The following is a 21,061-nucleotide window of genomic DNA, read 5'->3' on the forward strand; positions in this document are numbered from 1 at the left end:
TCCTCTGGGTAGAGCCTTTCCCCAGGCTCTCTTCAAGCTCTCCCTGGGCTCCCCTTCTCCCCCCCCAGGTATAGTCCTGAGCAGGTGTCATTCCATCCCTCAGCAGGCAGCACCTGTTTGGTCTTCAGGGACACAGGACTTGCTTCATTTAAGGGGCCAGCCCCCTGAGATAAAGGGCCTGGAGCAGGGGGCTTCCCTATCTCACTGTCACTTGAATCAAGGGTGGGGAGGAAGAAGTGCTGAAGCCATGCAGAGGTCTCCTTCCACAGATCCTGAGCTGGTTATTCCAGCCCAATGTACCACCCTGAAAGCTGCCACTGGAGAAACTCACTCAGCCCATGTGCCCTGGGAGAGCAGGAGCTGGCACCAGCCCAGCTGCACAGGTCACATAGCACTGCAGGAGGATTGCGCCAGGCCAAGGGCCATCCCCACTCCACCCCATCCAGCCAGCAAGGTTTGCAGGCTGCTATGGGATTATGAAACAGGGCGAGGCACTGCCAGCACGTGGTGTGCATTGTCATGAATCCAACCAGGCAAGGTCTGCTTCCTGGAGCATGGACCAGCACATGGAGGGACCAGCTGGATGTTGCCACAGGCAAACACTGCACCAGCTGGGGGAAGGGCCTGAGCTGAGCAGAGTCCAGGAACAGGCTGAAAGGGACCTAGGAGTGGCAGGGAGATTATCCTTTTCCTGGATCCTCCCACAGAAGGGAGATTGTGGCACTAGCTGTTACCTGCCAGAAGCAGCTCTTCCAGCTGCCAGCACAATTCATAGCTCCAGCTAAGCCATGACATGGCAGCATTGCTGGGGGCAGGAGGGGTTTGAGACATGAGCCCAGGTAACTAGCACAGGGGAAAGTGAGCAACCAATGTGCTAGAATTAGAGCAATGAGGAAATCCAGCTCTGGGCAGGGCTGCAATACACACACCCCTTCCTCTCTGCTGGAGAAGGGTTTGCAGCTGAGCACAGGGCATTTGAGGCAGAGGGCTAATTCATCAAGCCAACAGATCAGAGCACCCTGCCGGCACCAGCCAGTTCATGGAGTTGAATTGTTAAAAGGAGTATCTTCACCCCAGCAGCCTGCAGCACTAGGCTCTTTGTCCTGCCTTGCTCTGAGGAGCCGGATCGATAAGGGTGGCCTTACTCCCAGACTGTTAGAGCTTGGTGGGGGGAAATGTACCTGAAAGGCCAACCTCCCTATTACCTTTGCTCAGCTCCAGCCAGTTACTCCCAGCACTAAGCATATTGAGCAACAGCTGGTTTTTAGGAGGCTCGGTTTCCACCCTCCCCCAAGAAGACACCCCCTTGACTCCAATTCCAAAACAGTGCTATTTATTAAACAAAGGGTAGTACCACCACCGAGGCCCCAGCGTTTCAAAATAGCCTATTCAGGTGTACAGTTTCCCAGCAAGACATCAGAAGTACCCCAGATATTAACATGGCTAATGCTAGAGCTAGGAGACAAAGCCCGGGGGAAGCCACACACTTCAGCCAAGCTTATGAGAGAGAGAGAGACACACACACACACCGCAGGCTGGAAATACACTTCCCCGTTTGGAGCTTTAAGTCATGAACTCTTAGCAAGGACTCAGCAGCCAGCTCCTTTCCCTGGAGTTAGGTAGATGTCCAGGCTACACCCCATGAGTTCTCTTTGCAACAGTCACTAATTCATTCCCGTAAGCCCCAGTACTCAATGGGATGATGCTGGATTGCATCCTGGGTACAGGGGCAGCTGCTCCAATTGCTCCCACTGTCTGCTTTGGCCTCTTTTTTCCCCTTCAGCCTAGGGCCACCTGATTTTTCAAGGTTGTCTACAGAGCTGGTTGGACATTTTCCACAAACAGTTTTCCATCAGAAAGAGCTGATTGACACAGTCAGTGCATTTTGGGGAATGCCTGGAGTTAGCTGGACATTTGGGGGAAATCATCCCTGTCAAACATTTCACTTCTAGATAACAAGCCAAACTGAAGCATTGCCCCATCAAAAGGTGTTGAGACCATCAAACTGAAATCCTCACCGTGCTGTGTGTCACACGGAGTCCCGCCACCGATTTAGCATCCCAGCTCAGAACAAAGCCAGAGATTTGGAAGTCTGAGAATTTCCCAGGGGACAGAAAACTCAAATTCCAACCAGCTGTAGCTGCATTCCACCTCTCCAGTAGCATGTACTGAGCCTCTGTGTGGATGCTATCAAACCCCCTGGGCTGGGCAGCTTCTCACATACAACAAATACATTTAATTGCCTCTCTCTGGAAACACTTCTAAGGAAGCCTCCAGTGTCTTCCTAAGATCTCAGTTTGAGCCATGTGGGCTCACTCCCAACCTACCGCAATAGCACACACCCAGAGAAGCAGAATGCACAGCCATAGAGGATAGGAAGGGCCACCCGTCCCACCCCCCTGCAATCAGTCATGGGGAAATATTCCCCATTGAGTCAACCATACTTCCTGTCTGCCCTTCTCTGGGGGGTCTGAACCCTTCCCACCATGCCCCTGTCTGTTACACCATGTGGGGATGGGAGGGATTAATACCTGGAGAACAATTTAGCCCTAATCCTGTACATGAATCCTTAAACCAGAGTGAAGTATCTGCTTCATGGGGACCCCACACCACCCCGGCAGATCCAGTGCCCAGAATGGACAGGATCTTGTCTCAAAGCTTCTGAGCAGCTTGTGGCAGATGCCACCAAAGGATGCGTAAGCTATGAGTCCATTTTCATTAGTGCTGGCTGGGTCAGGTACCAGACAGTGAGTGTCTGTTGTACAGCCCCCAAATTACATCATGCCAATGGTAGCGTGTAGGCACTGGGAGGAGATACAGCTCACGGTGCCTGCCCGCGCTGAGCCGGGACCTGGGAGAGGCCAGCCAGGAAGACTGTGAATTGGCCAGGCACTAGAGAGCCTCCAGGCCCAACCACTTGGAAATTTTTGCTGGAGTGGCTTTCAGGGCTCAGCACAGCTGAGGCCAGAGCCAGACACCCCAGGTGAGGTAGGAAAGGCAGACCGGAGCCTGGTGTAGGACTGTGCAGGGTGGAGCTGTGATACAGCACCAGAGACGGCAATACAGCCTAGATCCAAACGGAGAGCTGCAGGTGAGTGGATTCTGAGCCTGAGCTGTTTTACTAGTTAGAGAAGCTCAGTACAGAGTTTATCTGTGGATCCTGGGCAGAGGAGTGAACAGCATGGCCCTGGACAGCTCCTCCCACCTTAGCATCCCCAGGGCAGTCAGGCACTGCAGCCGGACTCCCCAGCCCACCTGCACATCACAGCGATGCATGGACAACAGCTTCCTGCTCTGCAGCCCTCTCCTGGCAGGAGGAAATGTGACTGCTTCCTCCACTCAAAGAGCTGGGACAAGGGAGAGGGAGTATGACCAGGGCTGGAAGCAAACCCCATGGAGAGCAAATGCTCTGAGTAGGATGACCAGACAGCAAGTGTGAAAAATCAAGGCAGGGAGTGGGGGGTAATAGGAACCTATATAGGAAAAAGACCACAAAATCGGGACTGTCCCTATAAAATCAGGACATCTGGTCACCCTAGCTCTGAGCCCTAGCAGAGACTCTCCCAAGGTAGCAGGGGACAGCGCCAGAGAGCAGAAGTGGGTGCTAAGCTGGCAGTGGGAAAGGGAAGCTGGCTGGAGCTTGGCACACTGATGCCCCAGACGCATGCACGCTGCTACAGCTGAGCGGCCAGCACAGGCTCCTTACACACAACCAGCCCCTGCCTCCTGCAGAGCCGACGCCAGGGCAAGCGCCACAAAGCAGGCTTTTATTTTAGTTCAGGCGACTTGATCTAGGCCGTAGCGTCAGCCAGGGCCCCTAAGGCACAGCAGCACAATGGCAAGAGGGGCCAAGGCTGCCTGGTGAATCCCAGGAAGAAGCAGCACATGCAGGAACCCAGAGCAGAAGGCAGAGGAGTGGCAAGAGCCAGGGATCCGGGAGAGCAGCTGGGTGGTGAGGGAGCAAGGAGAGCACCTCCACCCCTCGGCTCCGTGCTGGCCAGGCTCCGGAGATGGCTCAGCGCCAACTGCAGGAGCACAAAGCTGCCCTTCTCACCGGAGAGTCTGGGCAGCGGCTCCTCCTCCAGGCAGCTGCTTCACTTGTCCTAATGGAGTAGGGGCTGCGGAGAGAGAGGCCATGAGCAAGGCACCCCCCTCGCCCAGCACTGAGTCGCTTCCAGCACCACATATTGCTGCTCCACCAGGGTGGCTCCAAAACCGCCCTGGCCTTGGTGCCACCATCCTGTACTGGACATTCCTGTCTGATTGCTGCCCCCATCTGCCCCACTGGCTGAGCCGCCGGTTTCCTGGCTCGTCACATTAGCAGGTGTCTTCCCAGGCAGATCAGCGGCGAGTTGACTCGTTATTTCTTGCCCATGTTTCCAATCTCATCTCCCACCCTTCCCCTACCACTCCTCCCCACACGCCGAACCCCTCAGCCCCACCCCCGCCACATATCACCTCCATATTGATGCACATAAAGGTAATTCCGCACATGGATGTAAAATATTTAGAGGGAACATTGCACCCACTCTTCCCCTCCCTCATCCGCCCTAAACCTGGCCTAACTGCAACACTCCACATGCCCAACTCCTCCCCGATCCTCAACCCCACAACATCCCCTCCTGCCCACGCTGCTACTCCTCCACAGTGCCCATGTCCTGGGCCATCAGCAACGCGGACTTGGTACCTGTCGGTCCTCCAGTGACTCTGACTCTGGGCGCTTCCAGGCCGGCGTGGCAAGAGCCCACAGCACCAGCAACCCAAAGACCAAGATCAGCATCCCCAGAGAATTGGCGAACCAGGCCTCAGGGGGGAGTTTAGCGTAGGGAACCGTCTTGTTCGTCCTGAGAGAGAAAAGATGGAGCCACCACTTTCATTCGGAGCCAGCACCAGTGCAAGCACCCTCGCCCCTTACGATCCCAGCTCCCTCTGGAGAGCCCCTGGAGGGGGAAACCCTGCCAGCACTCCCTCAGATGGGTGGGGAGGGGCCTCTCCCACTTCCTGGAGCATCTATCGGGCCCTGTGAGATCCAGCCATGCCTCAACCCATCTCCAGGGCAGGAGGTTCTAGCCCTTCCTTGGGCACCTTGCCCAGTCATCTTCACAACCCACTCCCACCCGTAACAGCAGCTCCCCATCCTCTTGAACAGTTACCTAGAGCTGGGGACGCTTCCCAAGTCTCCCCTTAGTTATCCTCTCTGCACCGAGCCTGCGCAGCCCTTAGATCTTCCTTTCTGGGGCTGTCACCATTCAGCCGCTTGCTGGCATCTCTCAGTCACACAGTGTGTATGTGTGGTGGGGGGAGGTGACCCTACCCATGCTTGGGGTGACTCCAGAGCTCTGACTAACATAAGCCAAGAGTGGAAGACAGGGGTGGGTCACTGTGCTGTTCAGTGCACTCCCCCAAAGCTCTGGTATGGGCCACTGTCAGAGACAAGACACTGGGCAAGATGGACCCTGGTTTGGCCCAGCTCTTAGGAGTGGTGGGGGAAGCCCTAGGCCGAATGGAGGCCCACACACCCCACACCAGCTCTGGCACTCACAGGCTGAAGAAGAGCTTCTCGTTGATGCCGGAGATGGATGCTGCCATGGCCAGCGCGAGGATGGTGGAGCCGAAGAAGACGTGAACAGGCTTGTAGATGATCCGCAGCCAGGCAGGGGACCAGGGTAACAGGAAGGCAGTGAACCCCATGAGCCACTAGGATGGGGGAACAGAGAAGAGTTTGGAGCACAGAGTGGATCAAGCCATGGCACAGGCAGCCAACAGCAAGAGGGGGAGCCAGGGCAGAGCTGGGCATCAGAGGGGGAGGCTGGGCACCCACCTGGCAAGAGAAGAACAGCACAGCTGCCAGCCCCAGCCAGCTGTGCAGCGAGTACATGTTGGGGGTGCCCTGGGCATTGTGGAACCCGAAGACGGCAACGAGCCCCAGCACGACCAGGACAAAGGCTGCTAGGGTCAGCGCCGCGTGCAGCAGCTTCCACGGGAGCTTGGGGCCCGCCCAGGAGCTGGGCACCCGGTACACCAGCACCGCTGCAGGGGAGAGAGGCCGGCACACTCAGAGCAACCCTTGTATCCACATCCCAGCCCCCGACGCACCCCCAGGGACAGCACCCACTTACCCGCCCCATACAGAACCAGCATGCCTGTCACCATGCAGATGGGGTGCCAGTTAAACATCTTGGTGGAGCCATCCCAGGCAAAGCCTCCGCGCCAGTGCTGGGACCAGAACCCTGTGAACACCACACACAGGAGCCCCAGGGTGCCCAGCAGGGCCGAGAAGGGCAAGAACTGGAAGGTGGGCATCACTCCAGCAGCAGGGACTGCACCTGAGGGGGGAAATACCATGCCAGCCGATTGTACTGCCCAGCCTGTGCCCTGCTGCACTCTGAGCAAATCGCTGCCCCCCACGCCAGACCCTGCACAGCCCACTAGGCTCTGCTGCCTCTCGCCCACCCTCCCTCCCTGACCTGCCACCCCTCACCCGCCCTCCCTCCCTCTCCTCCGTAGGGCTCCGTCTGCCCCTCACTCGCCCACCTGTCTTCCCTCCACTGGGCTCTGGCCACCCTCGCCCACCCACTCAGCCTCCCTCCTCTCCAGCCACCCTTCACCCGCCGAACTCCGTCCACCCCTCACCCACTTGCCTGGCCTCCCTCCTCTCCAGCCACCCCTCACCCGCCCGGCCTCCCCTCCCTCCGCCGGGCTCTAGCCACCCCTCACCTGCCCGCCTTCCCTCTCTCGCTCCCTCCCCTCCACTGGGCTCCATCCGCTCCTCGCCCACCTGCCCTCCACCGGTCTCCGGAGGCCCCTCGCCCGCTCCTCACCCGCCCACCCTCCCCGCCTGGCTCTGGACGCCCCTCACCCGCCCACCCTCCCCACCCAGCTCCAGCCGCCCCTCACCCTGCCTCTCCACTGGCCTCACTTTCCCTCCTTCCCTCTCCAGCAGCCCCTTGCCTGCCAGCCCTCCCTCCAACCTCCACCTGGCTCCAGCCGCTCCTCATCCGCCCTCCCTCACCTCCACCAACCTCTGCCAACTGCTGTCAGCCAATGCCCTCCTGTCTCAGAAGGCTGGTTATAGAACCAGGAGCAGGCGGAGCCCCAGAGTTAATCAGACCGGATCAACAGCTGCTTTAAGTGCAGCCTTAAGTAACAAGCTGCAGGTGGGCGGGGAGGAGCAGCCAACTGCCCTGAACCCAACCAGAACGGATCCTTCTGGTTGGGAGCTGGCAGGGAAAGTCTCCAGAGACAGAGATGATTTTAGATAATCAAACCTCTGCAGCTAGAGTTCAGAGGGCAAGAGAGGCCTCTGCCCACCCTGCAGCCTTCACTCCCCTTCCCCTGGAGGACAGCAGGGATCCCAGGTTCCCAAGTAGAGAAGAGCCCTGTTCTCCCCCCTCCTCCCCAAGGAGTCCCTGCCCTACAGCACTCACACTCTGAAGACCTGTGCTGAGCCAATCAAACCCAACAGCCAGGAGCTGGGCTTTGGGGATGCTGTGCCCACACGCCAGCAACCAGCATGACACGGACCCAGCCCCCGCAGCACCGAAGGCTCTCCCACCAGCTGCCACGAGTATCCACAATGGGCTGGCCAGATCACCAGCTGGCACCAGAAGCACAAGTAGAGTCCAGCAGCCTTCCCACGTGGAAAACACAACCTGACCAGCCACAGAGAGGGAGCTATCTCCAGCCCAGGGGTTTCAGATCCTCCAAAACACCACCCACTCCCCCAGCGCCCAGAGAGAAAGGAAGGGCCCTCGTCACAGTCACCGAGCCTCCTGCCTGCCACCCTAGTGGCTGCACCTGTGCTTGGCACTTCCTGTGGGGAGGCAGCGGGTCATGAGACCCTCCCAACTTCTGCTTTCAGATCAGCACTGCACAGCCACTGGGAGGGGGAGGAGCACAGAGCTAAAGGCACCTGAGACCAACAGTAGAGAGCTCGGGGGAGGGACATCATACATGGGAGTGGGGCTGATCCCCCTGCCTCACTCACCCAATGCTCAATCCTGCCCTGCAGCACCCCCTGCTATTCCCATCACAGGGCCCTCTCCAACTCTGCACCCTATTTCTGACAGTATCCAACTATGCTGTTCCTGTACCACCCCCTCCCCCACCAGAGATTGAGTCTTTAAAGCCAGAAGAGATTATTAGATCATCTAGTCCAGTGGTGCTCTCCAGTGGTTCTTTTGTACTGGTGACTCCTTTCACATAGCAAGCCTCTGAGTGCGACCCTCCCCCTTATAAATTAAAAACACTTTTAAATATATTTAACACCATTATAAATGCAGGAGGCAAAGCAGGGTTTGGGGTGGAGGCTGACAGCTCGCAACCCTCCATGTAATAACCTTGTGACCCCCTGAGGGGTCCCAACCCCCAGTTTGAGAACCCCTGATCTAGTCTGACCTCCTGTGAAACACTGGGTGACCATTCTTGGGGCGACCAGGACTGAGTCACCTCCAGCTGCCAGCCACAGGGAGCCTTGCTTGTGCTTAGCTGGGTGATAGCCCCCTGACACCGCCAGCCTGTTAGCCACCAAAACCATCTCCGCTGGGCTAGGCCAGTCCTCACTTTGCCTTGCAAGTTAACAATCAGTGCACCCCGGGCCCCTTCGAAGCTTCCCCTATGATATCCAGCCTCTTCTCCACTGAACACCCACAGTAATACCAGCTCTACTGTCCCCACGGGAACTGCGCTCACACCAGCTCCGGATCAGCTCCTGGTCTAATACCACAGCACTGAGATATATTTACAGTGGAAATAAGGATGATAAACTACTCAAGATTCAAGAGATCATGAGTAAGGATGATGGAAACAAAAGGGTTACATATAAAATAAAATCATAACACGATTCCTAGAGACTAAACTGAGCAGGCTAACCTTCCATCTAAAGACATTATATCTCACCCAAACATCCTTCGCAGCGTTTCAGGCAAGGCTGTGATCCCGTTTTCGTGAAAGTAACTGCACTGCCCAATTACTTCCTAGGTGCAGGACAAAGGGATGTCTTCCTTGCCTTCCCCAGAGTTCACTGTTTGTACCCCGAGTCAGCATAACCCCTGGGGCTTATTGTCCTGTGTTTTGCTATCCTGTCGTTGTCATAGCCCCCTGTTGACTCTGTGACGGTGGGTTTCCACTGTGTCAGCTTACACTGCTTGATTTAGACGTCAGCAGACAGGTGACTAGACATGCCTGTGTCCAACAGAAAAGCCAGACCTGAAGAAGAGCTCAGTGTAGCTCGAAAGCTTGTCTCTTTCACCAGCAGAAATTAATCAAATAAATGGGTGGAAGTAAGCCGGTATGGACTGGTACGGCCTACCGGTAAAAAGTGGCTGCCGGTACTGGCTCGTAGCAGTAGACGTTAAAGCGCTGCCGCGGCAACACTTTAAGCAGGGTCCTTTGCCACGGCAGCGCTTTAACATCATTGCCCCTTTTGCCCCCCCGGGCTGCCGAGGGGGGGGGAGGGGCAAAAGGAGCAGCTGCCCTGGGACCAGCAATTTAAAAGGTCCCAGGGCTCCGGCCGCTAGCACAGCAGCAGTGACCGGAGCCCCGGCCCTTTAAATCGCCGCTGGAGCCCTGGGCGGTGCGGGCCAGGCAGCATGGACCGGCTGGCTGGCTGGCGGACGCTGAACCGTAGCCCCTCCCCTTCCGCCCGAGGCACCGGCCCCCGTACTGGTAAGTGCTGAGTGTTACTTTCACCTCTGCTAATAAAAGATATTACCTTGCCCACCTATACGCACCAGGATATTCTTGTAACCCTGTGTCAAGTGGCGCTGAGGGGTTCTTAAGGTCACAAGTAGGCCATTATATTTCACCCTGGTAGCCCTGTGTGGAATCAAGTAACATGTAACACTGCCCTACAGCACTCCCAGGCTGGCCTTGTGCTGAGCTGACGCCATCAGGAGAGACATCTCTCTGCAATGGGACAGACTCTCCACACAGGGTTCCGCCAACCCTATGACTAAGTGCACACTAGCAAGTTCTCAGGAACTGGGGGGTGGCATCTCATTTGCTTAGAGATCTGCATCCTCCACCAAAAATACACCCAGCCACCTCAAGGGAGGAAAAGAGCTGCTCATGGGTGAGATTACCAGCAGTGAACACTACAGCCTCCCAATGATCTCTGGGAGTGGGTGGCTGCAAACTCCAATAGGCCCTGGGCCTCACTTTGTGTATCCCAGTCTAGTGTCATACCTCTCACATGTCTGCAGATCCAGGGACCTTCAGTCCTATCCACTGGGGTTTATGCAGATGAGCACACATGGACTAACCGTGCGGTGATACAGAGTTTAATGTCTGCAGCCACAGGAATCCTGCCTGCTGGATGATCAGCAGTTAAAATGCCTGGAGGTCAGGAAAGGAGTCTAGGAGTTGAAAGCTCTTTAAGGCAAGTTTTATGCCCTCTTACTTGCATCCAGTGCTCAGCACAATAGGACACCGGATTCTGATTGGAGCTTCTGCAATAATGGTCTTCAGCATGTATGTGAAGAGCACCATTTCCTAGTCAGGATCTCAATGTGTTTGTGCATTGAGAGGTTAGATACAACTGCTAAGCAATCGGACAAAACAGTAAGTACCTCTCGGCAGGAACCAATCAGCATCATGCACAGCGGTAGCACTCGTGATCATTTGCACCAATGGCTTTGCCCCGACTCACTCTGTAGCCCCTCAGCCTCATCTTCCCTACCAGAAAAACATGGATTGTGATGCTTGCCTGTTGCCCAGGAAGGGCTGGAATGCATAAAGCACTTTGAGAGAGCTGGAGGGAAAGTGCTGTACAAACATATTGTCTATTATACCCAAGAGCTGCTGGTTCCCAGCCCCCTGCTAAACGCACAAAGCTGAGGGAGGATCAGCAGGACTCCTGCTGCCCCCCACCCAAATGGAGCAATTCCAACCCAAACCCTTCGGGAGAGGATGCTCCAGAGATGCTGAGAGGATTTCAAAAAGGACAGAAAGCCCAGTCCCGTGTCCAGTCTCACACAATAGCACCAACTCCAAGCATCCAAAAGTTACAGGTCCAGTCCTAAAAAATCATGAGAGTGCCTTAAAAAATCATAAGGCCTTTTTAAAATAAATAAATAAATAAATTTGGGGAGAACAAGCTGGTGGGAGAAATCTGAAGTGCAAGAGAAACAAAAAAGAATGAATGACTCAAAGGAGCTTGAGAGAGCAGGTCATGATAATGAGACCATCAAAAAATGCACACAAACAGGCCAAAGAAGGCTACAAAGGCAGTTGCTAAGGCAAGAATGGAGGCTAAAGAGGAATTAAACAGAAAACTGCAGGAAGATGATGGCAGGAAATCGGTTTTTGGGTTGGCAAAAAAAAAAAAAAAAAAAGGAACACTAAAGCACAAGAAATGAAGAAATCTTCATATGTGAAGGATAGGTACTGTGTGGTGGTGACTAACCCCAAACAAGTTGTAGGAGCTATGGAAAAAATAATTCTAAAGGCTGTTAAATGAGAAGAGAGTTACAAGTGCAAGCACTGCTGATAATTTTGGGGAAGCCTCCAAAGGTATATAAGAGATTGAATAGGATGAAGAATGGTAAAGCATTTGGAGAAGATGAAATAATTGTTGGTATGATCAAGGTAGTTGGAAATACTGGAGTAAAGTGGCATCACAGATTACTCAGAGTTTGCTGGGATCAAGCTAGGATACCAAATGACTGGAGAATAGGGTTGATTGTGCCTCTCTGGAAGGGTAAAGGTGATGCAAATGTTTGATCTGAACTGCTGTCACAGCATCACCTTGTTAAGTCAGCCTCAAAGTCCTGGAGAGAATTTTGAAGGCAAGGATGAGGTGCAAGGTGGAGAATATAGGAGAGAAGCAACATGGCTTTAGGAAGGGAAGGAGTCAATAGACACAATATTGTTAATGAGACAGAAGTTTAGAAGAATGATAAGTGGAGGGCATAACTACTATGTAGCATTTATTGATCTGGAGAAAGTGTATGACTTGGTTCCATGGGAGCTGGTGTTTGCAGTATTAAGATAGATGGGCAGGGGTGTTCAAGAAGTGGAGATGATAAACTAGCTGTATCAAGGGTCAACAGCTAAGGTGAAAACTATACATGCGATTCAGAATTTTGAAGTGACAATCAGATTGAGACAAGGCGGTATGCTGAGTCCACTTCTCTTCATCCTAGTTATGGCGTTAATTAGTAGGAGAACCAAGTCTGTGGAGACACAGAGAAAACTAAGGTATGCTGGTGACCTGGCCCTTTTAGTTGACAGCAGAGAGGAATTATTAAATATCTTATGAGAGTGGGCCTCTGTGTTTGAAGCTAAACATAAAGATAACTGAAGTTGTGCAAGTAGGCAAGGCTGAAGAAGAGCTGTTGATAGAAGTTTCAGGAGAGATGCTGAATCAGAAGAATTTGTGTACTTGGGAAATACACTTAGTACCACTGGAGGGTGGGGAGAGGGAAAGAACCCAATGTGCATGGGCCGCAGTGAAAAAAGTGGCAGGAGTACTGGGGGAGTGGCAATTAACTAACAAGCTGCAAGGAAAAGTGTATGCTGCCTGCATTTGTCCCTGCCTGCTCTAGTTTGGAAACAGTGGGTCTTACAGAGATGGAAGAGAAAACAAAAGATATAGGTAGCAGAAAATACTATAGTGAGGAGAATGGCAGGCAAGCAGAGAGTAGACAGAGCACACAGGGAAGAAGTTAGGGGGAAGTTGAACTTGGGACTCTCAATGAGAGATAGGCAGGAGAGCACCAGAGCTCGTTTGAACGACCAGCAAAGAAAGCACAGGAGAGGACAGCAAGAAAGGGCATGGAAGACCAATGATACAACAGAGTCAGTCAAGAGAAGTTTGACAAAAGGGCTGGAACTTCGAGTCCTAGACCTATGAACCCAAGTCATGGACCCAAAGGAGTGGCAAAGAATCATGGGCACCTCTGGGTCTGCGTAAATGGAAAAGAGGTCAAGAAATGAAGTGAATGAATGCAAGGCTCACTGTATTTCCCTCGTGCTGTATGAGTCTCCGGAAGCATGCAGCATCACGATTTCCAGATTTTCTCTGCAACCATGACGGCTAGAAACTTACTTAACTCAAAAGGGCTGATTCTTGTGCAATCTCCAGCAGCTGAGGCCTTACGAGCGAACACTAAGAATCATGAGACTCACAATAAAGGGGTGAGCTGGCACCATTTAACAGAGCAGGATTCAGAGCAAGGCATTGGCGATGCAGGGGTGCCTATCCCCCAGCCTGTAACTAGCCCCTTGTGAGCAACCCCTTTAGCATGCCAGGTCCCCAGGATCCGCACAGTCCCCTGAGGGCAGGCCTGGGGCCAACACACCATGAAAAGTGGGCCTTGGGGCACCAGTGAACCAGGTAGGGTAACAAGAGAGCAAGTGTGAAAAATCGGGACAGGGTGGGAGGGTAATAGGAGCCTATATAAGAAAAAGCCCCAAAAATCAGGACATCTGGTCACCCTAGAGCCAGGGCTCCCTGCAGCCAGGCCAGCCCCTCACGCCTCCACCCAAGGGTCAAAGCCAGGCCCGGCTGGGGAACTGGGGCCCTATGCCAAGGGAGTGCTGCTGGGACATTTCACTGGGCTGGGGGAGGGGTCACCAGGTCACCTGCTGCCCCACAGTAGTGCCCCCCATTGCCCCTTGGACTGGTCCTCTGACCCCTCCCCTGCGTCCACCCCACCGCCCGTCCAGCTCGCACCTCTCGTCCGGCCCCACCGCGGTGCACGCTGGGAGCGGTAGTTCCAAGGGTCCACGGAACCCCCGCGGCTCACCATGAGCAGCCGCGCGGTCGGCTCGCCTCCCCCTTACAGCCACGCCCCCGCGCCAGGCACTTCCGAGTCTCGCCCTCCCCCGCGGCACTATGGGAAACGGAGTCTTCGCCGTCCAGCAGCCTCCGCAGCTCATAGAGACGAGAACTCTGCCCCACTCTATGATCCAAGGCATCCGGAGGTGCCCCTGGGTTCTATCTGAGCGCTTCCGGTTCCGCCGGCCGGACCGGTCGCCAATGGCTGTGCGGTCTCCATGGGGATGGAAGATGGCGGCCCGAGGTACGTGCGAGGCCCGGCCCGGCCTGGCTGGGGGAAGGCAGCTGCGCCCGGGGGAACTGCAGGAGGCGCGATCGGGCCGCTGCGCCCTGGTTATGCAACCAAGGCCCGGGGGGTTCCTGGTGGGGGCCGGGGCTCGGGGGGTTCCCTGGCCGGAACCATTGGAGGGGGGCCGAGGGGGCCCCTAGGTGTGGAGGCATCAGAAAGCTCCTGGGTCTCCGTGTCCCGAGTCCCCGGAGGCGCTGAATTAAGAGGGATGTCAATTACGATGTCCCAGAATCGCCCCCCGCCCCCGTAAATGTTGGCAGGGATTCGCCCTGGCCTTCCTGCCCCCACCTACGTGCGATCCCCTAGTATTGTTGCCCCTCCCACTGGGGGTGACCCAATTTGTTACCCCGACCCCCAGGCGGTGTACGGTACACACATACACATGTGTTATAGCAATCGGGGGGGCGGGGGGGGGGCTGGCTGGCTCTGAATTGCATTTCCTCTTTTCTCCTATGGACAGACCCATATCCCCTCCCCACGGGTGGGTAAAACCTCATCCCTGGTGTGGCAACCTGCCTCAGCTCCTATTCCTTGTCTCCTCTTCCCTGCCCGGGGTGATCCTGAGTCTCCAGGAAGGATCCCTCTGCTCCAGTCTCAGGCTGTGCGTGAGTTGCCCCAAATAAGATCACCCCATTGTCCTCTGCTCAACCCCGTGTCCCTTCACACCACTACCATTGTGGCTGTGCCCCCGCTGGCTCCCAAACCCAAATATATTTATGATCCTCTTCCCTTATGGGCATCTGTAACCCCCCAAGATTCTGTCTCCTCTATTCTTCCTCCAGGGTTATGTCCCCCCCCCCACCTTCCTCCAAACGCATTCTCTGCCGGTCTGTGGCCTGCCATAACCCTAAAGTAACCTGGGTCAGGCAGAACGAGAGCCCTCTGACTATGACTCACAGGGTAGAGAGCACCCTGGGTTAGGGCATGGCTCTGCATGGAGCCCCTGAGATCCTCTCCCTGGTATGCCTGCAGCCCCTAGGTAGGAGAGCGCCTGTGTTCTGGGTGAAGGGAGTCCAGGGTTACTGCTATGACCCTTAAGGGTGTTCTCTTGTAAACATCTTTGCTCTCTAGCCTGGAGCTTGGCTGCTGGCTAGCTGAAACTGAGAAGGTCCGATGGATTTGGGCCCAGGTACTGTCTGGGAGCATGTGAAGCAGTTTGGGGAGAACCCCTGGCCAATCTTGGCTTTTGGTTGAGCTGCAGCTTCACCCCTAGGTCAGGTAGGCATTTGCCACAGGCCCTGCTGGAGATAAACCCTTTCTGACCTTCTCTTCCAGACTCCAGAGCTCAGCTGTAGGGAGCAGGGAGAGGCTGTGGTGCAGGAGGGGAGCCGAAGCCCCTCTGGCCCTGAGGATGAGCTGGCTCTGTTCTCTGGAATGCACACGCTGAGGGCCCTGGGAAAGGAAGATGCTCCGGACTAGTAACTACAGCCTGGTGCTCTCCTTGCAGTTCCTGCTGATCGTCTATGACCTCTTTGTCAACTCCTTCTCGGAGCTGCTCCGCACAGCCCCCGTCATCCAGCTTGTGCTCTTCATGTGAGGCAGCAGGGGCTAGCGGTTGTATTGGGAGAGCTGGGTTCACTTCTCAGTTGTGGGAGGGAGTGCAGGCTAGTGGTTAGAGCAGGGGACTGGGAGTCAGGAGCCCTGGGTTCTCTTCCAGCTCACTGCCACTGTAGCCAAGAAAATGGGGATGAGAGGACACACTGAGGCAATGGAGTGGAGGGGGAGGACTTGGGGAAGGTTTTGTCCTCCTTCCCCTGCAGTGGGCAGCAGTACCTGACTGCTTTCCTCTGAAGCATCAGTTGCTAGCTGCCAGGGGGGAGGGAGGCGTAGCTGCAGGGAGAATCTGGTCTGTGGACAGTGGCTCCATTCCCAGAGCCAGCCCGTGTTCTTGGCACTAAGCCAAGTGTCAGTTACATAAAGATCTGGGGAAGAACATCTGTGTCTGCCCAGATCAATTATCAAAGCAGGGAATTACTGCACTAGGAGGGGCTGCCTGGGTTGGAGGAACCACCCAGAGCTGGCTGCCTCTCCTTCCAGGGGCCTGGTGCACGGTGTTGTTCCAGCACAGGCTTTGTGTTTTGCTGTGTAGGCCAGGGCAGCTGGGACACCCCCTAGGACAGAGGGCAATGCTTGTGTTGGCCACTGTGTCCAGCACATGGCCCCAGGGAGGGCTGTGGTCTCTGGAAGTGTGCTCATGCATCTGTCTCCCTGCAGCATCCAGGATATCGCCATCCTCTTCAACATCATCATCATCTTCCTCATGTTTTTCAACACCTTCGTCTTCCAGGCCGGCCTGGTCAACCTCCTCTTCCACAAGTTTAAAGGGACCATTGTCCTGTCGGCGGCTTACTTGGTTCTGAGCATCGCCTTCCACATCTGGATCATGGTAAGGCAGGGCTTGTTCTCAGGGGGCGTAGGAACAGCTGTACACATCTGTCTAGATGGGTAGCTCACCCTCTTCCGGAGCAGCTGGGAGCCTGGTGCATCTGATATGATACCCACTTCCTGTAGTCCCAGAACCACCCACTGGTCTGATGTCCTGCCCCAGCTGGACACTATCCATCTGCTCTGCTAGCCCCCTTCTGGCATAAAGGTTTAGAGAGGGCCAAAATTCCCCATTGTGCAGCAAGCCAGTCCTGCCACACTCTATAAGCAGTGTGTTGTCTTGGCCTCCTGCTGGAGAGCAGCTTATCCTGAGGGAGGAGGGCTGACCCCTGAGCCTGGAGAGATCAGAGCTTCACTCAGGGCCCCTCTCCCCTTGCAGCTCCAGAGAGGGAGGATTGCTGCTCTGTGGAACGTGTCCGTCTCCCAAGGAGGCAGCAGCGCATCTCTGGAGAGTGTGGGGCACTCTAAGGAGAGGAGTGAGGTACCAGGAGCTGCCGCTAAGCACCCTTGCACCTGGGCCCTTGCTGATTGGGGGATTCACCCCATGCTTCAAGCAGGGGGATTGGGCCTGGAGTAGAAGCGGGGGAGGGATACAAGCCCCACTTCCTCTCCTCTCCCTTGGAGGGAGCTCAGCTGGGCTCCGTGCAGCCCTTCCCCAGCACCTTCCTCCCAACTTGTGACAGGGAGCATTGTTCCTCCCCAACTCAGATCCTTTCTTTGGGGGCACATGTGCCTCCCCAGCCTCCCCCTCTCTTCTTGGAGATTGGCCGTGGGGCTGGGCAGAAGCACGCCCCATCTGCCAGATTTGGGGAGAGCTGCTCCTCCCACTAGGCAGCATAGTCAGTTATGGCTCTTTGGGGACCTAATCTGACTCGGGTCTGCGAGCAGCCCTCCTGGCCACTTCAAGCAGAGTCCCCACTGCCGAGAGCAGGAGTGGGGCCTCACGCAGCAGCCTGTTGCATGGCCATCGGCAGGTGCTGGTGTCCTGGGCCTTGTGCTCTCTTGATGCCATGGTAGGAAACATGGCTGGGGGAGGCAACTCCACAGTGAGAGTTTATTTGGAGGGGGGATAGTTTGGGATTCAAAATACATTTGAATCCAACTCCTCCCTTGGCGGCTGGGGCCAGAGGATGGTGGAGGCATTGGTTCTGCCCTCAGGAGCGGTCCCAGGAGTGATCAGAATGCTCACAGTAGGGAAATCAGAGGTGTTCACTCCTAAAGAGGTGGTGGAGTGGCTGCACTGATCCATCTAGTGTGGTAGCCCACTCCCTCCTGGCACAGCTTGGGCCATTGGCCAGTCTGTTGATATCCTATCACTTCCTCCCAAAGGGATTTTGCTCCATCTAAAAACCCAAATCACTGCTCAGCAGAAGCCAGGCCTCAGAGAACACCCTCCTGGCAGGGGACTGTTGGAGCTAGGGTGGAAACTGACCTGTGTCCTCAACTGTGGTATCCATGAGAGGGCAGTACAGCAAGAGCCTTTCCCTTTGAAATCCCCCTCCTTCCCTTTTCAGCTCCCCCCTGAGCAGCAGCTCCTGGTCTCGCCGGTTCTGATCAGGATCTAACAGATTAACAATTGCATCCTGGGTTGGATCATGTGTGGGAGCCCTAGGGAGTTGGGTTTACACGGATGCCTGGCTTGGTCGGTACTTGCCCTGGAAAGCTCCCAAGCCTGCTTTAGAGTCTTGCTGGAATGGCTTCCCCACCAACAAGGCTAATCCTTGGGTGAGCAGTGCCAATGTCCGCGCAGGGCAGTGCATGGGATAAATCCCCACCAGGAACCAGTGCTGGTTGCAGCAGCTACAGGCTGCGAGTGTCTGTCCCAGTTTGGGTTGGAGCAAGCACAGCTGCTGGCAGCTCTGCTTGTGCCCTGCCCTCCTCGGAGGAGAAGGGTAGGGAGGGTTGCTCTCTCCCCATCCTCAAGACACCCACCATCCCCTCCTCGCCACTCCCATTAACTCTTTCCTGCCCTGTCTCTTAGGCACTGCGCCCTCCCCCCTTTGATCTCACCCACAGCGCAGAGTCTGTCTCTGCTACCTGCTGCGACATTGCCAGTCTCTTAAAGGGCTAGCTCCACAAATCCCATTTCTCTGCTGGAGCTGCTGCTTGGCTCTGAGACGCCGGGGTGAGCACTGGGGTGACCGGCTGGCTGAGTCTAGTAGTACCTGGCCCAAAGCCACAGGATAATAAACCAGCCTCTTGTGTTGGATTCGACCGTTTGGTGCTGAAGAACATCAGTAATAAGAACCACTGACGCTTGTAACCCGCTGGAACAGAGCATCATGGTGAGGCACTGCCAGCCAGATACCAGCTGCCTTTGCTGCCATGAATGCCGTGGTCCCCCTCTGCCCTGCTCCAGCACCCCCCAGCCAGGAATTTCAGAACACCTGCCATCCAGCGCCCCCCCATGAAACAGGGAGCCACCAGCATCATCTCCCCTCCCTCCCTCCCCCCTGCCACTGCACAGACGGTGACATTGAGGCACAGAGAGGGGCTCAGGGTCAAATCCTCAAGGGTATTTAGGTGCCTAACTCCCATTGAAATCAGTGGGAGTTAGGCACCTATATACTTCTGAGGAACTGGGCCTAGATGACTTGCCCAAAGCCACCGAGTTAGTGAGTAGCTGGGCAGCGGGATTTAAGAGGATTTTCTAGGATCTGTGTTGGGAAGCTTGACTGGGTCTTGGTGTTCTGTATAAATCCGCTGATCTGATTAACCTTTGTGTGCTCCCTGAGCTGCTCCCTGCCACTCACACCCCCGCTCGTAGGGAGGAGGAGGGAAGCCTCTAGACGGCTGGGCCCCAGGGATGGGCTCAGAGAGGGGGATGGTTCTTGTTGGGAAAGGGTTGTTTTGGAAAGTGGATCAGTACAGTAATAATGCATTTCTCCCCCTGCTGAGGGGCTCAGCCACTAGGGGGAGTCCTCTAACCCTGGGGAGATAGGGAGCTGCTTCCCACTGGGGATCTGGAGTAAGTGACATGGGGAGGTGACTGAATGGAGCAGCCCGGAGAAGAAAGGAGCAAGGAAGTGAGTAAAGGGACTCAGCGTGCTGAGCTCTGTGGTGGGCTGGGCAGGTGCTCACGTGTCCGTTTCCTGCCCCCTGATTTCCCTTGTGCCTCTCTCTCTCCTTCAGAACCTGCGCTGGAAAAACTCCACCCGCTTTGTATGGACGGACGGGCTGCAGGCCCTCTTTGTGTTCCAGAGGCTGGGTAAGGGCCAAGCTCCATCATGGACCCCAACACGCACACACAGACCACAGCCCCAGAGCAGAGCTACCATAGCTGGCGGTGGGCTGGCCCCATCTGCCTTCCCTGCAGTCTCCCTAGGCTGGGCTTGCGGTGGGTTTGTTAGGGAATGGCAGCTCTTATGTTCCCATGAGTCATACCAACCCCTTCCCATTGGTGCTGGATCTCAGGGAGGCTCTGCCTGTCCTGAAGGTCCCCAGGGCACACTGGGGTGATCCAGCAGGTGGAGGATGGGGTGGGGGAGAGGACATTCCCTAGCCGGCTGTGTTGTCTCACCTTCCTCTCGCTGTCCCCAGTGGCCGTGCTGTACTGCTACTTCTACAAGAGGACGGCCTTGCACCTGGGGGACCCCCGCTTCTACCAGGACTCCCTATGGCTGCGCAAGGAGTTTGCTCAGGTCCGCAGCTGATGGCTTCCTCCAGGACCCAGAGCCGTGGCTGGTCCGTGGCTGCTCCCAGCTGGCTGGCATGGAGCCCCCCGTTCCACCTGCGCTCTCTATCAGCTGTCTGAGAAGCCAGTGTCTCTCAAGCCTGGTCTCACACTCCATCCCATGAACTAAACAGGCTGGAGAGATCCCATCAAGAGACGTGTCATCCTCGCACCTGCTGCTTTGCTGGTTGCCCGCTCAGGCTCTCCCTCATCCCCAGTAACTCATTCCACTCCCCTCTTGCAGATCAGCGAGCGGTTCCTGCCCCTTTCTCTCTAGACCCTCACTGAGGAGTGATCCGAAGTGCCAAGCAGGTTTGGCTGAGGACTCCTGTCCTGTAACTGCAGCATGGCTCCTCTTCATCCAGAACAATCCTTCCACCAGCCCTACGCACAGCTAACTCGCCGCCTGACCAATGGGGTCCTGTTGGTATCGGCTCCATTTGGCCTCCGCTTTGCATATCTGGTGGGATGAGGTGCCAGGACGCAGCCTGTCCTAGCCGCGCAGCGTTAGGCCTGTCCTGGTGGTAGACCCTCCTTTTGTACCTTCGTATTTTTGTAAATTATGAGACAATAAATTGGCTTCATTTTCCAGAAACGTCCTTGTGTGTGCATGTTTTGGGTGCACCCTCCATACCCGAGGCCCTGTTCTATCCTAGGAGTATGTGTCCCCCTCCCCCCCCAAAAAACACTGTTCTGTTCTAGCCCACATTGCAGCTAATTCCCCTACTGGGGGCAGGAGTCCAATGGCCAGAACAGACACTCTCCATGCAGCTGCTGAGCTGCCTGTGATGTTTAGTCATTCTCCAGTCATGGATCAGGGCCCTGTTGAGCTAGCCACTGCAGAAACACAGAACAAAGATGGCTGCCACCCTAAAGGGCTGACAATGTAAGCAGTAGGCAGGAGACAATAAGACAATACTGATCACCTTGACTG

The 21,061-nt window shown here is 55.6% G+C and overlaps 2 protein-coding genes across 14 annotated transcripts; one reads left to right on the top strand and one right to left on the bottom strand.

Moving 5' to 3' along the window:
* Positions 1–1,316: 1,316 nt before the first annotated feature.
* Positions 1,317–13,920, bottom strand: LOC101935157 (lysosomal membrane ascorbate-dependent ferrireductase CYB561A3). 10 transcript variants are annotated; one of them, XM_065591806.1, is made up of 7 exons: positions 13,676–13,793; positions 10,569–10,674; positions 6,120–6,326; positions 5,822–6,030; positions 5,543–5,697; positions 4,688–4,844; positions 1,317–4,118 (listed from the first exon to the last, which is right to left on the bottom strand). In XM_065591806.1, exons 2-7 carry the CDS (start codon positions 10,618–10,620, stop codon positions 4,104–4,106), a joined length of 795 nt encoding a protein of 264 aa, XP_065447878.1. In that variant the 5' UTR covers positions 10,621–10,674; positions 13,676–13,793; the 3' UTR covers positions 1,317–4,103. The 10 variants fall into 10 exon arrangements, with proteins under 10 accessions (XP_065447878.1, XP_008172324.2, XP_005289285.2 ...); XM_008174102.4 differs by lacking the exon at positions 10,569–10,674 and having other exon boundaries at positions 13,749–13,920; XM_005289228.5 differs by lacking the exon at positions 10,569–10,674 and having other exon boundaries at positions 13,676–13,813.
* TMEM138 (transmembrane protein 138) lies at positions 13,884–20,722 on the top strand. Of its 4 annotated transcripts, none has more exons than XM_042858160.2 (6): positions 13,884–14,024; positions 14,530–14,674; positions 15,345–15,602; positions 16,284–16,455; positions 19,587–19,662; positions 19,995–20,722. In XM_042858160.2, exons 3-6 carry the CDS (start codon positions 15,475–15,477, stop codon positions 20,105–20,107), a joined length of 489 nt encoding a protein of 162 aa, XP_042714094.1. In that variant the 5' UTR covers positions 13,884–14,024; positions 14,530–14,674; positions 15,345–15,474; the 3' UTR covers positions 20,108–20,722. The 4 variants fall into 4 exon arrangements, with proteins under 4 accessions (XP_042714094.1, XP_042714093.1, XP_065447890.1 ...); XM_042858159.2 differs by having other exon boundaries at positions 14,530–14,670; XM_065591818.1 differs by lacking the exon at positions 15,345–15,602 and having other exon boundaries at positions 14,530–14,670.
* Positions 20,723–21,061: the final 339 nt, after the last annotated feature.

This window comes from Chrysemys picta, chromosome 4, assembly GCF_011386835.1.
Source record: "Chrysemys picta bellii isolate R12L10 chromosome 4, ASM1138683v2, whole genome shotgun sequence".
Lineage (NCBI taxonomy): Eukaryota > Metazoa > Chordata > Testudines > Emydidae > Chrysemys > Chrysemys picta.

Excerpts from the sequence above, each read along its gene's own strand:
- TMEM138 (XM_065591818.1), top strand. The coding sequence starts at position 13,999 with ATGGGGATGGAAGATGGCGGCCCGAG. Across the intron at positions 14,671-16,283 it reads CTCTGCTCCAGTCTCAGGCT|CATCCAGGATATCGCCATCC; the intron begins GTGCGTGAGTTG and ends GTCTCCCTGCAG. Across the intron at positions 16,456-19,586 it reads CCTTCCACATCTGGATCATG|AACCTGCGCTGGAAAAACTC; the intron begins GTAAGGCAGGGC and ends TCTCTCCTTCAG.
- LOC101935157 (XM_008174102.4), bottom strand. The coding sequence starts at position 13,920 with ATGCCTTGGATCATAGAGTGGGGCAGAGTTCTCGTCTCTATGAGCTGC. Across the intron at positions 6,031-6,119 it reads GCTGGTTCTGTATGGGGCGG|CGGTGCTGGTGTACCGGGTG; the intron begins GTAAGTGGGTGC and ends TCTCCCCTGCAG. Across the intron at positions 4,845-5,542 it reads GAGAAGCTCTTCTTCAGCCT|GACGAACAAGACGGTTCCCT; the intron begins GTGAGTGCCAGA and ends TTTCTCTCTCAG.